The 18,552-nt window shown below is 36.2% G+C and overlaps 1 protein-coding gene across 2 annotated transcripts in view; it reads left to right on the top strand.

The window, feature by feature from the left end:
- LOC306859920 (laminin subunit beta-2-like) overlaps positions 1-18,552 on the top strand; it is a 43,545-nt gene that overhangs the window by 6,204 nt on the left and 18,789 nt on the right. For both annotated transcript variants that reach the window (XM_079401327.1, XM_079401326.1), the window contains exons 3-11: positions 5,947-6,116; positions 6,220-6,355; positions 13,611-13,684; positions 13,771-13,959; positions 14,038-14,101; positions 16,676-16,878; positions 17,224-17,344; positions 17,437-17,625; positions 17,701-17,880. In XM_079401327.1, coding sequence (XP_079257453.1) covers positions 5,947-6,116; positions 6,220-6,355; positions 13,611-13,684; positions 13,771-13,959; positions 14,038-14,101; positions 16,676-16,878; positions 17,224-17,344; positions 17,437-17,625; positions 17,701-17,880 — 1,326 coding nt within the window. The remainder of the gene's footprint in view (positions 1-5,946; positions 6,117-6,219; positions 6,356-13,610; positions 13,685-13,770; positions 13,960-14,037; positions 14,102-16,675; positions 16,879-17,223; positions 17,345-17,436; positions 17,626-17,700; positions 17,881-18,552) is intronic.

The following is an 18,552-nucleotide window of genomic DNA, read 5'->3' as shown; positions in this document are numbered from 1 at the left end:
TGTTTTTGAAAGAGGTTCCTTATGCTCACCAAGGCTGTGTTTATTTCATAAAAATACAGTAAAAACAGTAATATCGAGCAATATCATTAAGGTTTCAGGATTGCTTGATAAAGTTCATAAGAACAGCATTTTTTGAAACAGAAATCTTTAGTAAGATTATAAATGTCTTTACTGTCACTTTTGATCAATTTAATAGATTTCTACTGAATAAAAGTATTAATTTATTATATATATAAAAAAAAAAACTTAAACATTAATGGTACAACATTAAATTTAGTTTTTAAAAAAATGATTGCCCATATAGATAAACATTACATTGTTTGGATTGTATGTTTTTTTTTTTTTACATTTGTTACAGTTCTAATTGACTTTATTAATGTTGTATGAAAGCAGGTCAGGAACACAGTTAATCTTTCCTGCTTTATTCTCATCAGTCTTATCAGGAAAAAGACTGTATTCCATTTAAATTCAAAACCAAATACCTAAAGATTATCTGTATTCCTATGTTGATGTATCTGATTGGTGACATCAGTTCATTGCCACCGTGCTGTTTTGTTTCAGCAGGCCATATCTGTGTTTGTGTATGAAATGGCATTATAACCAGGCACGATTACTCTCATTTTTGCATAACTACTCTCAACCAGTATTACACAGCATGTGCAGTTGTGAATGGATCTATCAGGGCTGTAGCTGTTTTGGTCAGAGCAGGAGCCATAGCATGGGGCATCTGGAGGGGTGTATTTGGATGTGTGACCGGAGAGGAGCTAGATATGACAAGAGCTGGAAATAGCACCAGGGTTAGAGGAGAGAGAGCAGACTTTGAGACTGGGCAGTGGGCTCCAAATAGCAGACACCTCTCGTCAGACTAACTAGACTCACAGTGCCAAAATAAGCTCAGTGGAAAGGGAGTAACAAAAGCAGCAGCTATATCCTGTATCCACATGTATTCTCTATATTTCACATTTGCCCACAAGGGCATCTCAATGCTGCATCATCCTTACTGTCATGTCTAGCTGAGGCTGTGACAGTGGTCAGGACTTTTACTGGCACACCTAACTTTAAAGGCATTTATAATAATACACAATTTTTAATTTATGCTGCACTTTTGAACTATTCATATATATGTCTATTCATCAAATAATCCTGAAAAAAATGTATCATGGTTTCCACAAAAATATTAAGCAGCACAACTGTTCAGCATTGATAATAATAAGAAATGTTTCTTAAGAACCAAAGCAGCATATTGTAATGATTTTTGAAGGATCATGTGACACCGAAGATTGAAGTAATGACTGCGGAAATTTTTAAATATATTCCAATAGAAAAACGTTTTTTGGATTTTAATATTTAATTTTAGAGTTTTAAATGTTTTTATTTTTGTGTTATTTGTACTTTTATCAAATGAATGCAGCCTTGATTATTTATATAATATCGACATACAAAAATCAAAAAAGAAAAACTGAATTGAATCATTCCAAATGCATAAGATTATTCTACATTTGTAATAAACGAGTTTTAATCAATTGGTAATGCACTGAATTCAACTATTTGCTAATACTGTAAATCCAAGAGACTATTTACTTTAAATATAGACAACACAAGTAAACTTTTTAACCAAAACATTTATGACATTTGAGATTATTTAAATGATAAAACAATAAACATACTAAGCACAATATCCCTCAATATTCAGAACAGTAGAGTTTTCAATTACATTTTACATTTGATTTCAATCTTTTGTGTTTCATACTTGATAGTAGGTACCACATCACTCATACATATAGTGATGCTAGAGACCTTGTGTGCAGATCTGGGGGTGAATTCTTAGTTTTGTCACATAGAGGGTCAGAGGGTCTGTACGGGTGGCACGTAATTAGGAATACTGGCTTCCGTCCATCCATCCATCCATCCCTGGTCAAATCTGCTCTCCTCCGCTAGAGAATACTTACCACAGGATAACATTTTCTGCATTCCGACAACATGTGTACAAATGAGTTGAGGAAGAGTCTCTAAATCTGTATGTCAAAGGAAAGCAGAGGAAATGCTGATTACAAAGATTTTCAATCTAAAGTGCTGTTTGTGTTTCACATGCCCATGGTAGTTTGTGTAGTGGCTATTCTGCTTTTGTTAGTATTTGTGTAAAATCCCTGCTCAAAAAATGTTTCAGAGTGGCCTCCGTGCTTCTTAATGGACTATTTAGGAAGTGACCGGCTGGTTTCTGTCACTCAGCTGCTGAAGAATGTGCCATGTTAGTGCCACTTTTCCCCCTCCCGTCAAATGAACAGTCCCCAGGATTAAAATGGCTCTCTGGGGTTAGAGACAGGCACAAGGAGGCGATTCTCTGCCTTTCCTGGTTGGGAACAATCTCCCTCTGAAAGCTGAGAGGGGCAGAGATGCAAGAGAATGAAAAAGTGGAGCTCTTGAACAAAGCGGACAGTCCCAGCTGTGATAATCCCTACCTGGCAAACTGAGCCAAACCCTGACCAGCAGAAACTGAAGACAGCAGATAAAAGAGGGAGGGGGGTTATTAGATTTACAGAAAAAATATGAAAAAGTGCAAGAGAAAGGCTGAATGTGTTTAAGAGAGAGAAAGACAGCGAAAGAGTAGCCCTCTCTTTGTCTCATCCTCTGGGTCTTACTAGAAGATTAGCTCAGACAGGCCAAACAGGACACCAGAGAGCATCACGGGATATAGTCGGTCCACAATCAGTGTGGCTGTGTTTTCAGAGATATAGATAACACACCTGCCCTACACCAGGCTGCACTGTACCGCACTGAGACTGAGTTTGTCTATTCTGAGTCAGTGAGCCTTGTCAGGACCACAGCATTGCCCCTATAGCAGCCCCCCACTTATTCACAGCAAGAAATATATATCAGTCGAGGCTGACACTGTTACAGACTTCAGAGTATTTATGTTGGTTTGACAAAGATGGCATATTCCTATTGTATAAACTTCTTTAAAACTGTCTAAACAAACTCCTCTTATCATCTTTTTAAGATTCACATTTGCCACCTATCTATCTATCTATCTATCTCGCTATTTATCGTCTGTCTAGTCATTTATCAGTCTATCTATCGCTCTGTCTCGCCGTTTATTTTCTGTCTAGTGATTTATTTATCTGTCTGTGTAGTCATCTATCTCTGTCTGTCTGTCTGTCTTTATCCATCCATCTATCCATCCATCCATCCGTCTTTCTGTTAAGAGTCATTTATTTTGCAGTATACATTGATTGTAATCAGTACATTCTTTTCAACCCAATAATGGTGTACATTTTATGTATTTCTAAAACCGTAACCTTGGCTGCAGGGTCTTTAATTTTTCGATCTCCTCAGCGACTACAGTAAGGCAACAGCAGGTCTTTGTTAGCTCTGAGGTATGTCTGTCGTGCCAGCTGTCCTCCCACATTCCTGAGAGCTTGTCCATGTAAGGCAGGAGTGGCACACACTGACTGAGGGGCAGCTTTCTCAAAGAAACCCTCGGATATAGTATGAAACTTGTATATATGACACATGGTTTGACCATCATAAAAATACAACAACAGTATGGACTCTGTGTTCTCGCTGTCACCATTTATTATCATAGCTCATTGTGGGTGTAGCAGCTAAATAAGAAACTATTTCCATTTGTCAATCCCATAAGCGAATGTTTCTTCCTCTATCCATGACTTTATTTTGCTCTTACCACCTGTTGATCTTGTATAGCCAAGAATATACTCAAAAATTCTGTCATCATTTACTCATCCTGATGTTGTTCCAAACCTGTATGGAAGACCACAGAATTTTTGTCTATATAGTGACATCAGTGGACACTGGACCCCATTAACTTTCACTGATGACTGAGATATCACTGAGACATTTTTCAAAATGTTTTCTTTTGTGTTCCACAGAAAACAAAATTGTGCAGGTTTAAAACAACATGAGGGTGAGTAAATGATGAGAGCATTTTCATTTTTGGGTGAACTATCCCTTTAACAGAGAAACTCCTCTGCCTCTCACTCACATTGAAGTCTTTGCTTCCCATAATTCAGTTCTTGTCCACTTTCTCACAGTTTTGTGGTTCAACACACTGCCAGAAAGATTAAATGTAATACCAGCGCCAGATTTGTCATTGCTCAGTAATTGCATTTGGTGTATCTGGACTTATCTGTGGTTAGCTGTTCTACTTGTGAGAGGAAAAGACATGGTTTTCCCCTGAGTTTCAATTGATTATTTTTGAGGCATTTTCCCATCAGCTCCTGCAGTTTACTGCAAGGATTTATTTTGCTGTATGTGGATGTGTGATGCTACTTGTGTGTGTGTGTGCACCTGTTTTTATATACCAGTGGGGACTTAAACCTGAATACACACAGACTCATGGGGACTTGTGTCACGGTGGAGACCTAAATTGAGGTCCCCACGGATAAACAAGCTAATAAATCACACAGAATTAAGTTTTTTGATCTAAAATTGCAAAAAGTCTCATGTGAGGGCTAAGTTTAGGTGTAGGGTTGTGTAGGGCAATAGAATATACGGTCTGCACAGTACAAAATGTGTGTGCATGTGCGCGTCTGTGTGTGTGTGTGTGTGTGTGTGTGTATTTCTGGTGGCAGACTGGTGAGAGATGGTACGGTGCCAGACAGACGCAGCTGTCTTGTGTTGACGACACAGATCTCTGATGGATAAATGCTGTAAACAAGAGTTTTCCCAGGCTCTTCAAGTCCATTCATGTGACTTGTGGCTTTCCAAATTCTCTGTGTGTGTTAGTTTACATTTGATTTCTGAGGTTAAAAGATAAAAATCCATCAAGACAAAATAAGGACATTTCAATGTATGTGTATATCACAGCACCTGTCTGAAACCGTTCCAGATTTCTTTACTGCAAATCCCAACATCATCTCACACAGGTTTTTTTTTTTTTTGGGACACTGGCAGGAATGTCTAGCAGCTGTTGAGTGTTGTAAAAGCTTATTCTGAAACTTGAAATCTCGTAACCGCCGTCTCTGTCTCTCTTATTAAAGCTACACATACAGTTACTACATTTTATCCAGTTTTTAAATGCGGCTGCAAAGCGTGTTCGTGTTTTAATTGCTAGGGCTAAAGACATTTATACTGATATTTTTTAGCTTTTTTTTATTACCTCTTTTTATATTTTTATAGTTTTTTTTCTTCATATATAAATACACACACAGTGGTGGCCAAAATTATTAGAACACTAGTATTTTCACCAGCTAAATAATGGTTTAAGTCCACACAGTCCACCAATGGTTTTGCTCCACACAGAGATCTGATCTCATCTCATCCAGTCTGTCTGGAAAGACATGAAGAAACAGAACACAGTGAGACAGACTAAATCCAGAAGAACTGTGGCAATGTCTCCAAGATGCTTCAAGAAACCTATCTGCAAAGCTAGTTAACTAAATTAAATCAACATTTGGTGTGACCATCCTTTGCGTTTAAAGCAGCTTTTGCCCTAGGTTCACTTGCACATAGTTTTTCAGGTAGCTTTGCAGGTAGGTCTCTTGAAGCGATTAACAATTAACGGCGGAATGAATGTTTGGACATGTAAACTGATATTTCCTACTGATACAATACAGCAAAAGATAGAAATTACTGACTTAAAACCATTTTTAGCTGGTGAAAATACTAGTTATAATAATTATATATCGAATAAATAAGAAATTTTCCTATATATAAGAAAACCACATTATTCATGATTTTGCTTAATTTGACATTGCTAAATAATTCCCCATCATACTAAAACAGCAATGCTGATTCTCACCACCACATTCTCACCACCAATTTTGTGGAAACTTGGCCTTTGCTGAGCACTAATGGAAAATTGCTTGAGTTCTGGTTGGCCAAACTGGCAAGAGAATAAAAATGACATGTTCAACTTTTTCTTGTACACTGAATACAGTCATGTTCTGATCATCATGTTTGTTTTGTTTATTTTTGTTTCCTTGAAAGTCCTGTCAGTAGCCAGCGCACAAGAGCCTGATCTTGCCCACGGCTGTGCCCATGGAAGCTGTTACCCTGCAACCGGTGACCTCTTGGTGGGTCGAGAGACGAACTTGAAAGCTTCGTCCACCTGTGGCCTGCGGAGAAGAGAACCCTACTGCATTGTCAGCCATCTGCAGGTAGAGCCAACACCAGTTCTCACAGACTGAGAGACACATTTAAACACACATTATTTTTGTGAAGACCTGATCCTTTTAATTTTTGACCATTGACATAATTTAGGAAGAGAAGAAGTGTTTCCACTGTGATTCACGGCGACCTTATCATCCATATTCCAACCCCATGAGTCACCGCATTGAGAATGTCATCACCACCTTCAAACCACACCGCAAGAAGTCCTGGTGGCAGTCTGAGAATGGTGAGAGAGCAAGAACTTCCAAAATCAGCTATAGTTTTTAGGCTTTTTACACTTTATAAGAGACCGATACAGGTCAGAGTTGGATCTACATATCCTCCGCAGCTCAACCTCAGCTAACTATTAATTAATGTATGCAGAAAACCATATGTGCTAATCTGCAGCTTCAGTGATGTTTGATGGAAATCCACACATCCGTTTGGTTTCATCTGTCAAAAGTAGAGTAATTTGTTGCCAGGAAATTTGACTGCCTCTTTGAGCCCTCCAAACCCAGCTGCTTGGCAAGGACTGGAAACGCTTCACATGTATTATTAGAAGGTTGATGGATAGGACATCTATTAATAACGCAGAGGCTGATGGACAGAGATGCATGCACTTAGAATGAAGGCCAGTACTGGGGCAAATTAGCCTAAAACAGTTCACTGAACTGAAAATAAATATTGATCAATAATGTTTTAATGTACACTACTGCTCAAAAGTTTGGAGTCAGTAAGATTTAGTTTTTTTTTAAAATGTAAAGTTGATCAAATATGATGTAAAGACATTTATAAAATGGTGTTTTAAACTTTCTTTTAAAAAAAGAATCCTGAAATAAAATGTATTATAGTTTCTGCAGAAATATTGAGCAGCACAACTTTTTCAACGTAGATAATAATAAGAAATATTTATTGATCACCAAATCAGCATATTAGAATAATTTCTGAAGGATCATGTGACACTAAAGACTGGAGTAATGATGCTGAAAATTCAGTTTTAAAATATATTAAAGTAGAAAACAGTTATTTGAACTTTTATTGTATTTTTGATCAAATCCTTCCAGATCACTTATTCACTGAATACAAATAATTTATCGTACTAAATTAACAACGTAAATTGACAGGCCTACTTTTTGTAGCACTAGGATGAAGATTGATATTCAGAATGGAAGTATGTATGTACAAGAGTGCAGAAATAGAGGAAGGTTGTTAGTTGACTTGGCTCAGATATCCAGGCTCACCCTGACACACACTCCCCTAAACCCTGCAGTATTAGAGATAATTACAGACACGGCCTGCTGCTGGCATACCCATAGAGAGGATGAAAGAGGGAAACAAAACTCTAATAAAGCAGAACATGGAAGAGAAAAAAAGATGGAAGGACAGAAAACTTCAAGAGATCAAGAAAAAGCTGCATGCTAATACTTCAACCTAATGCACTCATAGCATTTACTGTTTACTCTGCTAAGTGCACTTGTGGGCTGCAGTGTTGGGAGTAACTAACTAAAAATAGTGACACTAACTTAACTACATTTTCCATAGCATAGTTATCTGTAGTTATCTGATAGTTTATCTCTTTTCAAAGTAGCAAGTTTTCTTTTCCAGTAGGTTTTTTAGTAACAAAATGTCCAGTACTTTATTTTTTTTCAAAAAGTATCTGTGTAATGAGTTAAATGCTAAATGGTTGTTTTCCATGTCACATTGTATTGTGTGATAGCTCAATATAGCTATTTAATTCAAATAAACAAATAAAAAAAAAATTACAAAAAGAAAATGTACTGGTAATTTTCTGCCATTCATTTTACGCACATTTAAATTAGCCAAAACACAACCCAATGCATTTTGAGTTTAAATTCAAAATATATAACGCCTATAAAAATCAATATGGAATTTTCCTTCATATTAATACAGTACATTGTGCCCTATTTTTACAGATTCTTTTTGTTAGTAGCTTATCCTCTGCACTTGACTTTACTATTTAAATTACTTTGTAACTTGGCAAGCTAGTTACAAATATGCTTGATGCGCTTTTGGCTAATGAGCTGAAATTATATTTAGATCTTATGTCATTTTATCCAAAACAATACCTCTTTACATCTTAATAGAGTTCCTTTTATAGTTTAAGAGAGTGAAACCCCTTTGTGTCAGCTGTGTGTCTCCTTAGTAAGGGAATTAATTATGGGCGTTCACAGGAAATGGTCACTATTTTTGCTCACGGTCACCATGGCTTCAGTAACTTTTCTGTAACAATGTCGTATAATGAACAGTAGATCAGTTGTTCAACACTTGTAGAGTGTCTCACAAGTGGACCCCTGTCATGACCCCTATATTGATATTGAGTGGACACTGGATATAGCTATATTTTGGTTCAATGTGGTGTACTTTTTAAGGCTTAAAAAATAAGCATCAGAGTATATGATCAAATACATTTTTTCTTTAATTTAAAGGAAATGTTCATTTTTATCAGTAACCAGAAACCAACATTTGGTCCCAAACTAGTTCCCCCTACTTAGTGACAGCTTAACTTGGTCTAATTTTCAACACTGTTATTGGCATTTTTTTTTTGTCAGGTGATGTATTGATAATTATTTGACAATGCTCATAATGATGAAAAAAATCAGGGGGTTAACTGTATTTGATATGTCTAAATACAACCCGAATTCCGGAAATGTTGGGATGTCCGGAAATGTCCGGAAATGTTGATTTGAATAAAATGAAGACTAAAAGAATTTCAAATCACATGAGCCAATATTTTATTCACAATAGAACATAGATAACATAACAAATGTTTAAACTGAGAAATTTTAAACTTTTATGCACAAAATGAGCTCATTTCAAATTTGATTACTGCTACAGGTCTCAAAATAGTTGGGACGAGGGGCATGTTTATCATGGTGCATCATCTCCTCTTCTTTTCAAAACAGTTGAATGAACCATCTTTTTCTTTCCTTTTTTATAATCTGAAGAACCTTCTTTCACCACAAAGAACCTTTTGTAAAACAGAAAGGTTCTTCAGATGTTAAAGGTTCTTTATGGAACCATTTAGACAAAAAGGTTATTCTATGGCATCATGAAGTACCATTATTTTTAAGAGTGATTTCCAACAAGAATGTCAAATTTGGACTCATCTGACCATAGAACACTTTTCCACTTTTAAACAGTCCATTTTAAATGAGCCTTGTCCCACAGGACACGACGGCGCTTCTGGACCATGTTCACATATGGCTTTCTTTTTGCATGATAGAACTTTAGATGGCATCTGCAGATGGCACGGCGGTTTGTGTTTTTTCCAACAGTGATTTCTGGAAGTATTCCTGGGCCCATTTAGTAATGTCAATGACAGAATCATGCAGATGAGTGATGCAGTGTCGTCTGAGGGCCTAAAGACCACGGACATCCAACAAAGGTCTTCGGCCTTGTCCCTTACGCACAGAAATTTCTCCTGTTTCTCTGAATCTTTTGATGATGTTATGCACTGTAGGTGATGAGATTTGCAAAGCTTGGCAATTTGAACGTTGTTGTTAATGTATTCTACAATCTTTTTACACACTCTTTCACAGATTGGAGAGCCTACTTCTGAGAGACTCTGCCTCTTTAAGACATCCCTTTTATAGCTAATCATGTTACAGACCTGATGTCAATTAACTTAATTAGTTGCTAGATGTTCTCCCAGCTGAATCTTTTCAAAATATCTTGCTTTTTCAGCCCTTTGTTGCCCCCGTGCCAACTTTTTTGAAACCTGTAGCAGGCATCAAATTTGAAATGAGCTCATTTAGTGGATAAAATTTTAAAATTTATCAGTTTAAACATATATTATGTTCTCTATGTTCTATTGTGAATAAAATATTGGCTCATGTGATTTGAAAGTCGTTTTGGTTTCATTTTATTCAAATTTAAAAAACGTCCCAACATTTCAGGAATTTGGGTTGTAGTTCCCCTGAAGAACAGGAAAATTCAAAGAAATAAAAAGCAATGATTAAATTAAGTCTAATTAAATTAAATTACTTCAGGGCCTATAGTGTACCCTATTATTATTTCACTCACTATTATGTACCCTTTTTTTAGAAACTGCCGTATGTCTATATTTCTTTATGGTGTGTCACGTGTTCTATAGGAAAAAAAAACAGGTGCTCTACATGAGTCTTTTTCATGGCTCTTTGGCATGTGCTCTGGATTGAGGCTTAACGACTTCCTCCTCCAGCCAAACACTGAAACATGTATTGAAAAAAACAGCAAGCCATTCAGTCAATTTCCTTTTGTACTCCACTTCACCTCCGCTGGCCTCTCCCCCCCATTCTCTTCAGCTCTGGCACAACCTGTCTCTTTTCCTCAGCGTCCCTTAACTTCCTGTTTAGCTGTTAATTATGAAATGCAGGTTAAATCCAGCAGTCAGACAAAGGGCTGCTGCAGTGGACTGAGTTACAGCTTTATAATGGTAATGCAGGGAGGCACAGGTGAGCTCTATATGGTGCCAGCTCTGCAAAAATACAGACAGTCTGTCGCTCCAGATGAATAATGAACTGTCAAAGTAAGAGCTGAACAGAACAAAGGTAGATTGTTAAACCATCCCATCTATTTCTAGCTCTGCTTAGTCACTGTAGGACACTGTTTGAATGTGCATATTGTTGTGCATTGTTATTCTGAGCCTTATTAAATTCCCAGATAAAAAGTGGTTCAGGAAGGAAAATATATGATCTTGTTCAATGCAGTCACTGTGTTGTTATTGTATTTCACATGTACTCTGGGTTACAATGAGAGTGTAATAGCACCGGCAATCTGCTAGCAAAGATGAGTTTAAATAAAAGTTCATAGGCTTTTAAAAAAGCGCTGTCTGAGATGTTTACTTTTTTGGTATTACAGAATGTTTTTAGAAGTAAAATAATAATCACAATCTGTTTGAAGTCTTTAAAGTTGTGAAAATATTGAACCAACATAGCAAAATCTTACTCAGGCTGATGATACATTGAGCAACTTTTTGAGCAATGTTGCTGGGCATCTGTGGGAAATGTTGCCATCAACAGGCAACCAGGCGAGGCACAGGTCCCACGACCGATCTGAAGTATCCAGATAGAAATTTGTTACCCATTCTCAGTGGGGAAGTGCCCAAGCAACATTGTTCAAAAAAGTTGGCTGGCAAAATTGCTCAAAAAGTTGCCCTGTTTATCATCAGCCTCACAGGAACACTAATGTTTGGACATTTTATGTCCTATGGTTTTTGGGTTTATTATTATTATTATTATTATTATTAATATTATTAGTAATTTCTGTATTTTAGCTATATGTAGGTTACATTGACATCGGGTCAATCAGTTGTCAACAAGGTATGTTTAATTTGCATCATTCCCAATCAAGCTGCAAATTTGTTAAAGGGGTCATATGATGCTTTTTTAAAGATCATTATTTGGTGTAACAGAATATATTGACATGCTTTAAAAGGGTCCTATTATGCTCTTTTACAAAGTCTTGATTTTGTTTTGGGGGTATACTAGAACATGCTCTCATGCTTGGTGGTTCGAAAATAGCATTATTTTTCACATAATTTACATTATTACAATACCTTTCTCCCCAGCCTGACACAAACGGCTCGATTTGTTCCGGGTTTGAAGGCCCGCCTTCCGAAAAACGAAATGTGTTGTGAATTGGTTTGCGGTCTCGGTGCGTTGTGATTGGCGAGCAACTTAGACGGTGTTTCAGTACTGCCCGCCCGTTGCCAAAGCAGCAAGTTCGTCAATATTGCTATATCAATTTGAGCCGGATTCAGACCCCTAGAATATTGAACAAGAGGATCGCGCAGAACCTTTGCACGCACTGATATTGCAAGACATATTAAAGTGTAACGTTATTGTTGTTGTTTTTTTGTTGTTTTTTGGCTAAATCACATTTTAGATAGGATGTCAACAACAGCTTAAAAATAACTGCATTTACTACGTACAGATAAGTGCAATGGTAATATGTATTATGTTTAGGCTATTGTTCTTTAATTCTAACATTATAACATGGATTGCAGTGAAACTGTTGTACAGTTAAATTTACTTAGGCCTATACCATAGTCCCACAGAGTTACACTATTTGTGGCGGCATATATAGTCTATGCATTTAATTCTCTGCCAGCGGGAGGCGCTATTGGAGTGGTAGGGATCGAGTTTTCCCTGGTAACGCTGTACACAAAGCAGAGCTCTGCTCACAAACGCTGCTTTATCAGACATTACATGCAAGATTAAATGAAAATGGCATCCAAAATTTTCTGAAGACAGTCGGTTCAGAAATACAGTAATATAAAAACACCCGCACCAGGTTTCGATTTTGAAACGTGCTGCAGTGCTCAACCAAGCGTTCTCCCCATTGTTTTCTACAAAGTCCTTCCTTCCGACAAGCGCAGTCTCCTGATTGACCACGAAACGGTCATCCATAAAATACGTTGCTGTTCTGTTGTAAGTAATCTTAATGATTCCTAAATGCATCTACTTTCGGAAGGCCAAATAAAGTGCTTTTGCTTTCAAATAGAAACACAACACAACTCCCTGACATGGCTGCATCAACACTTCTTCACCTGCTGTGCTCAGACGATAGTTGACTCTGCTTCGAGGAACGGATTTGTCGGATCTGCGAGTGGTCGCAGCTGCTGTAATAATGTCCCATTTTGGGTTTGAGAATGACATCCACAACGTCCTCCGTCTGGACATGCCCATCACAAACGCCCCGATGGCGAGATGGCAAAGGAAAGCCAGTACATCCAGCTCCTCCAACACAAACTCCCTCTCACCCAACAAGAGTGTCAACAGATCAGTGAGCCTTTCCAAAACCCCCAGCAAAAGCAGGGTTAGGTATAACCTTGGTATAATTTTTTTTTACTGAAACTACACCTTCTTTCTTTGTGTGAACATTTGGGCGGCGTTACGCAAATATTTCCACATCGTGACGTAGAGATGTGGGGGCGTGGCAGAGTCGTTTTAGGGGGGCGTGGCAGAGTCTTAAAGGATTAGTTCACTTTCAAATTAAAATTTCCTTATAAATTACTCACCCCTATGTCATCCAAGATGTTTATGTTATAAGGAAATTTTAATTTGAAAGTGAACTAATCCTTTAACTTTGATAAAGAATATCTCTTTGGTTTTGAGACTCTAGTCTTTGCGACTTCAGGGATCTCATCTATGCACAAACAGCTTGTAACACTCCAAAGAGAAAGGAAAACATGAAAACGCATCATATGACCCCTTTAAATTATGTAAAAAGTATGAAAACATTATTTAAATGTATATAGCAAACACAAAATGCTAGAAATTAAATGACCATTAGAATTTAATGAATAATTTATTATTATAAATAATTAATAATAAATAAGTGTGTGAAAAGAAGTTGTGTGTGAAAAAGTTTTATGACGGTATATTTTCATCAAAAGTATAATAATAATAAAAAGCCACAGTTTCATAATAAATAATAAAATAAAGTAATAAAAATAGCAGAAATTAAATTATTAATGTGGAACTGTCTTCTCTCCTCAGGAAAGTCTGATGTTTACATTCAGCTGGATCTGGAGGCAGAGTTTCACTTTACTCATCTCATCATGACTTTTAAGGTAAGAAAGTCATTTTTGTCATTTAAGAAATCACCCTTGAAACACTCCAAAACTGACCTCATACTGTCAATTGTATTTGTACCCAGACTTTCCGTCCAGCGGCCATGTTGATTGAGCGATCTGCAGATTTTGGCCGAACCTGGCAGGTGTACCGTTACTTCGCCTTCGACTGTGAGTCCATCTTCCCAGGAATTTCCCATGGTCCTCTTCGTAAAGTTGATGATGTCATCTGCGAGTCCAGATATTCTGACATCGAGCCGTCTACAGAAGGAGAGGTGAGAGCTATTCAGTTGGAAGATGTTGTTAAATTGTCAGTTAATTTGTTTGTTGACCTTCACTTTCATTCCGCTCAGGCGATTTATCGTGTTCTTGACCCTGCAATCCAGATCGAAGACCCTTACAGCCCCAACATTCAGAGTAAGTGAAACTTAACGAACCTAACCTCTGACTAAATGAGATACAGCAAAAATGTATTGACATGTATTTAAATTCAGTTTCCTGTTTGCTGCTGTCCATCCTGCCTCTTTAGTACGTCAAGTAACTTAAATATAAATGAAGGAACATTTCGGATGAGACATTCAATACATAATGAACAAGATGTGCTCTAATAACCCAACAAACAGGTGCAGCCTACATATCATGTACTCTCTAGAGTCTAGATATTTCTTTTGTCTCTTCTTCCAAATTTATCTCTCAGTTTTCCCTCTTTCAGATTTCCTTTGCACATTCTTACTCGTATATGTGTGCATAAGAGTTGCATACACATATGTACATTGAATTTGCACAAAAAAAAGAAAACTATTAGTGCTGTTAACGATTAATCGTGATTAATCGCATCCAAAATAAACGTTTTTGTTTACATAATATATATGTGTGTACCCTTTGTGTGTGTACTGTGTGCATTTACAATATAATGTATATATAAATACACACACATGCATGTATATATTTAAGAAAAATATGTTATGTTTATATATTAAATATATTTATATATTAATTATATGAATATAAAATGTATACATATAAATACATGTAAATGTTTTCAAAATATATACTGTATGTGGAAATATACACAGTACACACATATATATATATATATATATATATATATATATATATATATATATATATATATATATATATAAACAAAAACTTTTTTATTTTGGATGCGATTAATCGTTTCGCAGAACTAAAAACTATTAATCAAAGTGAACATTTAGTTTTTTGACTAAAATAAAACATTAAAACATGCTATAAAATGAAAATAAAAACAGAGATTTGCAAAATAAAATAAAATAAACAAACTATAAATGTGCACTAAAGTACAAACAAAATATTACAGATTGAATAAGGTTTTGTTGGATAGCCAAACAATATTGGGAGACCTTGTCAGCCCAGTGTAAGCGTGTTGAAGCCAAGTACCCTCACAGTGTGTATAGCAGAATAAACTGATGATGAACTTCCTGGTTCAGCTGGTCAGTGTAATATTCCCATACAGCTGTGAGTTCTCAGTCATGCACAGTGTGAGTGTTTATAAATTGATCTCGCACTCTCTGTGTAGCTCTCACTTTCTGTTATACTGAACATCTAGACTAGAGCATGACTGGAACAAACAGCATGTTCACAGGAGCTGCATTCGCTGATCTCTGATGTTGAGATATAAGCCCCTCACACACACACACACGACTCCATGAATTTCCCTCCAATTGTTTATCTTCTAAATCACACAAGTCCCACTTCATTGAGTGTCTGTGAAGCGTAACAGGAGTCTATACGCCACAGAGAAAGGGTCAGAGGTCATGGGTTAACAAGGTTTAGGGATTTTGTTTTCAAGGGTAGGAGGATGTTTTCAAAATTGGGTGGTTGATGATGGTTTGGTGTGATCCTGATTTTTCCCAACAGCCATTGTCATTTAGGCATCATATCCTGGAAATATAAGCACTTTTGCTGTAACAAAAATCTGTGGTTAATTGTATTATTCAAGTCTACAAGATGTTTTAAGAATGTCTTTTATTACAGTTTTATATGCAGACAGTAAATACACTACAGACCATAAATATAATTAGTCGGAAAGTTTTTTTTAATGTTTTAAAATGTCTCTTATGCTCACCACGGCTGCATTCATTTGATAAAAAAAATAGTAAAACTGTAATATTATGAACATTTAAAATAACAATTTTCTATTTGAATATGTTTTAATAATGTAATTTATTCCTGTGATGGCTTACTCATATAAAAAATTATAACTAAACTTTATTTGGAGTTCTATTTGTGCACAATGCACATTTCTTAATATCAAGCCTAAAATGTCACTATTGACGAGGATTGTATGATCTTTAAATAATTAAAATACAATGTCTTAAAATGCAAGATATTTAAAGTGAATCTGAAGCATACTTGTAATAGTTCCACTTTAAAACAATCAAATATACTTCAGTGTATCTTCAGTAGGACTTCAGCACTATTTCCAAACAATTAAAGTGCATAAAGTACGAAATTAGTTGTTCCAATTTAGCAGACTTCAGGTATACCAGTTTAGTATACTAAAAGTATAGCTGCATGGTACTTTTACTAAGTACATAAATATTTAAATATATTTGTAGTATACTAAGCATGAAATAAATTTCAAATGCATTTTAGTATATTTATTTTTCACTAGGGTGAAAATAGGATTTTTTCAGGATTATTTTATAAATAGAAATATGTTAACCTACAGCATTTAAAAAAAAATCTAAACATTATAAATATCATTACTGCCACTTTTGATCAATTTAATGCATCAATACTGAATAAAAGTATTATTTTTTTCTTAAATAAAAAAAAGGAAATAATAATACCAAAAGACCAACCTTTTGAAAGCTAGTGCATGCCCATCTCTATAGCTTTTATGCTGTTTTCCATCCATTCTTACATCAAAAAATGGCATTAATGTCTTTCTCTTTGGTTTATGGTCCTCTATCCTCCACTAACCCCAATGTCTTCATATTGCAGACCAGCTGAAGATCACTAATCTCCGTCTGAACTTCACCAAGCTGCACACTCTGGGTGATAACCTACTGGACTCTCGGACTGAGATCAAAGAGAAATACTACTATGCCATATATGAGCTGGTTGTCAGGGGCAACTGCTTCTGCTATGGCCACGCCTCCGAATGTGCTCCTATTGACGGCATCAGGGATGACTCTGAGGGCATGGTGAGTTACTGAACTGTAGCTAGTTATGGGTATGCATTATCGCTACCAAATCAGATGTCAGAGATCTAATGGTTTTGTTGAATATTAGGTATTTATTTGCACATACTAATTTCCCCTATTTTTACATATAGATTACCTTTGCTGTCATTTAACAACCACTTAGAGTTAAATTTTTATAATTTAACACTGTTAAATGTAATCTTTAGCAAATCTCAAAATAAATATCCATTTTTCATAGTGTACATGTAAATGTAGTAATGCTTAAATTCACCACTAGCAATGCTTTATTTATATATAGTCTATTTAGACAAAGCAGTGTATAATTTTAAAATGGATCATCTCTAGGTACACGGGAGGTGTGTGTGCAAACACAACACCAAAGGACTGAACTGTGAACAGTGTGATGACTTCTATAATGACCTGCCCTGGAGACCAGCTGAGGGCCGTAACACTAATGCCTGCAAAAGTAATTATGAATAACCATAATCGTACAGCTCATAAAGTGCATAGAGACATACAGCTCTTATGTCACGGTTAACCCTTTCCTCTTTTTCCCAGAATGCAACTGTAACAGTCACTCCAACCAGTGTCATTTTGACATGGCGGTGTATCTGGCTATGGGGAACGTCAGTGGAGGTGTGTGTGACAACTGTCTCCACAACACCATGGGCCGCAACTGTGAGACCTGTAAACCTTTTTACTATCAGGATCCAACTCGAGACATCAGAGATCCTGGAGTCTGTCTGGGTAAGAAGCTAGATGCTAAACATATGTTTAAGCATTATACTGTATATAATTGCTGATATCTGTTCTCTCTTGCAGACTGCGACTGTGACCCAGATGGTTCTCTGAACGGTGGCATTTGTGACGGGCATGATGACCCCTCTCTGGGCATGATCGCTGGGCAGTGCCGCTGTAAAGACAACGTTGAAGGAGCACGCTGTGATAAATGCAAGCCTGGTTTCTTTGGGCTCAGTGCTAGTGATCCTCGAGGCTGCCAACGTAAGTGCATGCTGATACCAATTATTTACATGTTATCACTGATAACCCATAAATAGACATTTTTTTGTTTTTGTTTTTTTACTTTTTTGTCTAAATAAATAAAAAATAAAGCACAAAAATATCAGTCACCTAAACGATAAGTGGATTTTGGCATCACAGCATTATAATGCACAGTATGACGAATGGGATATTCATTTTGAGATTTCCTGAAAGTTGCATACATTTTTTTGTGTTTTTAAAGATTAACTTTAAGTGAGCGTTAAATGACCGCTGAAGGTATCTGAACAAATGAAGGTAATCTAAATATAAACATAAAGGAAATTTAGAATGAACAATAAAAGATACAATAGCATAGATATAACTAACCATTCAAAAGTTTGGTGTCTGTAAGATTTCTTTAATGTTTTCAGAAGTTTTTTTATACTCAACAAGATCAAAAATAATTTTTTCTCCAAGATGCTTTGACGAATAGAAATGAAAAAGAACAGAATATATTAGAAACAGAATTCTTTTATCTTCAAATATCTTTACTGTCACTTTTGATCAATTTAATGCATCCTTACTGAATAAAAGTATTATATTCTTAAAAAAAAACTGATCTTTGAACAGACACTTTGACATTTCAGAGTTTTTTTAGTCCAAGTTAGCAGGGAGTTAAATGACTGCACTTTT

The sequence above is a fragment of the Barbus barbus genome (assembly GCF_936440315.1).
Source record: "Barbus barbus genome assembly, chromosome: 40".
NCBI lineage: Eukaryota > Metazoa > Chordata > Actinopteri > Cypriniformes > Cyprinidae > Barbus > Barbus barbus.
The sequence above is the reverse complement of the archived record's forward strand: the minus strand, read 5'-3'. Positions and strand labels throughout refer to the sequence as shown.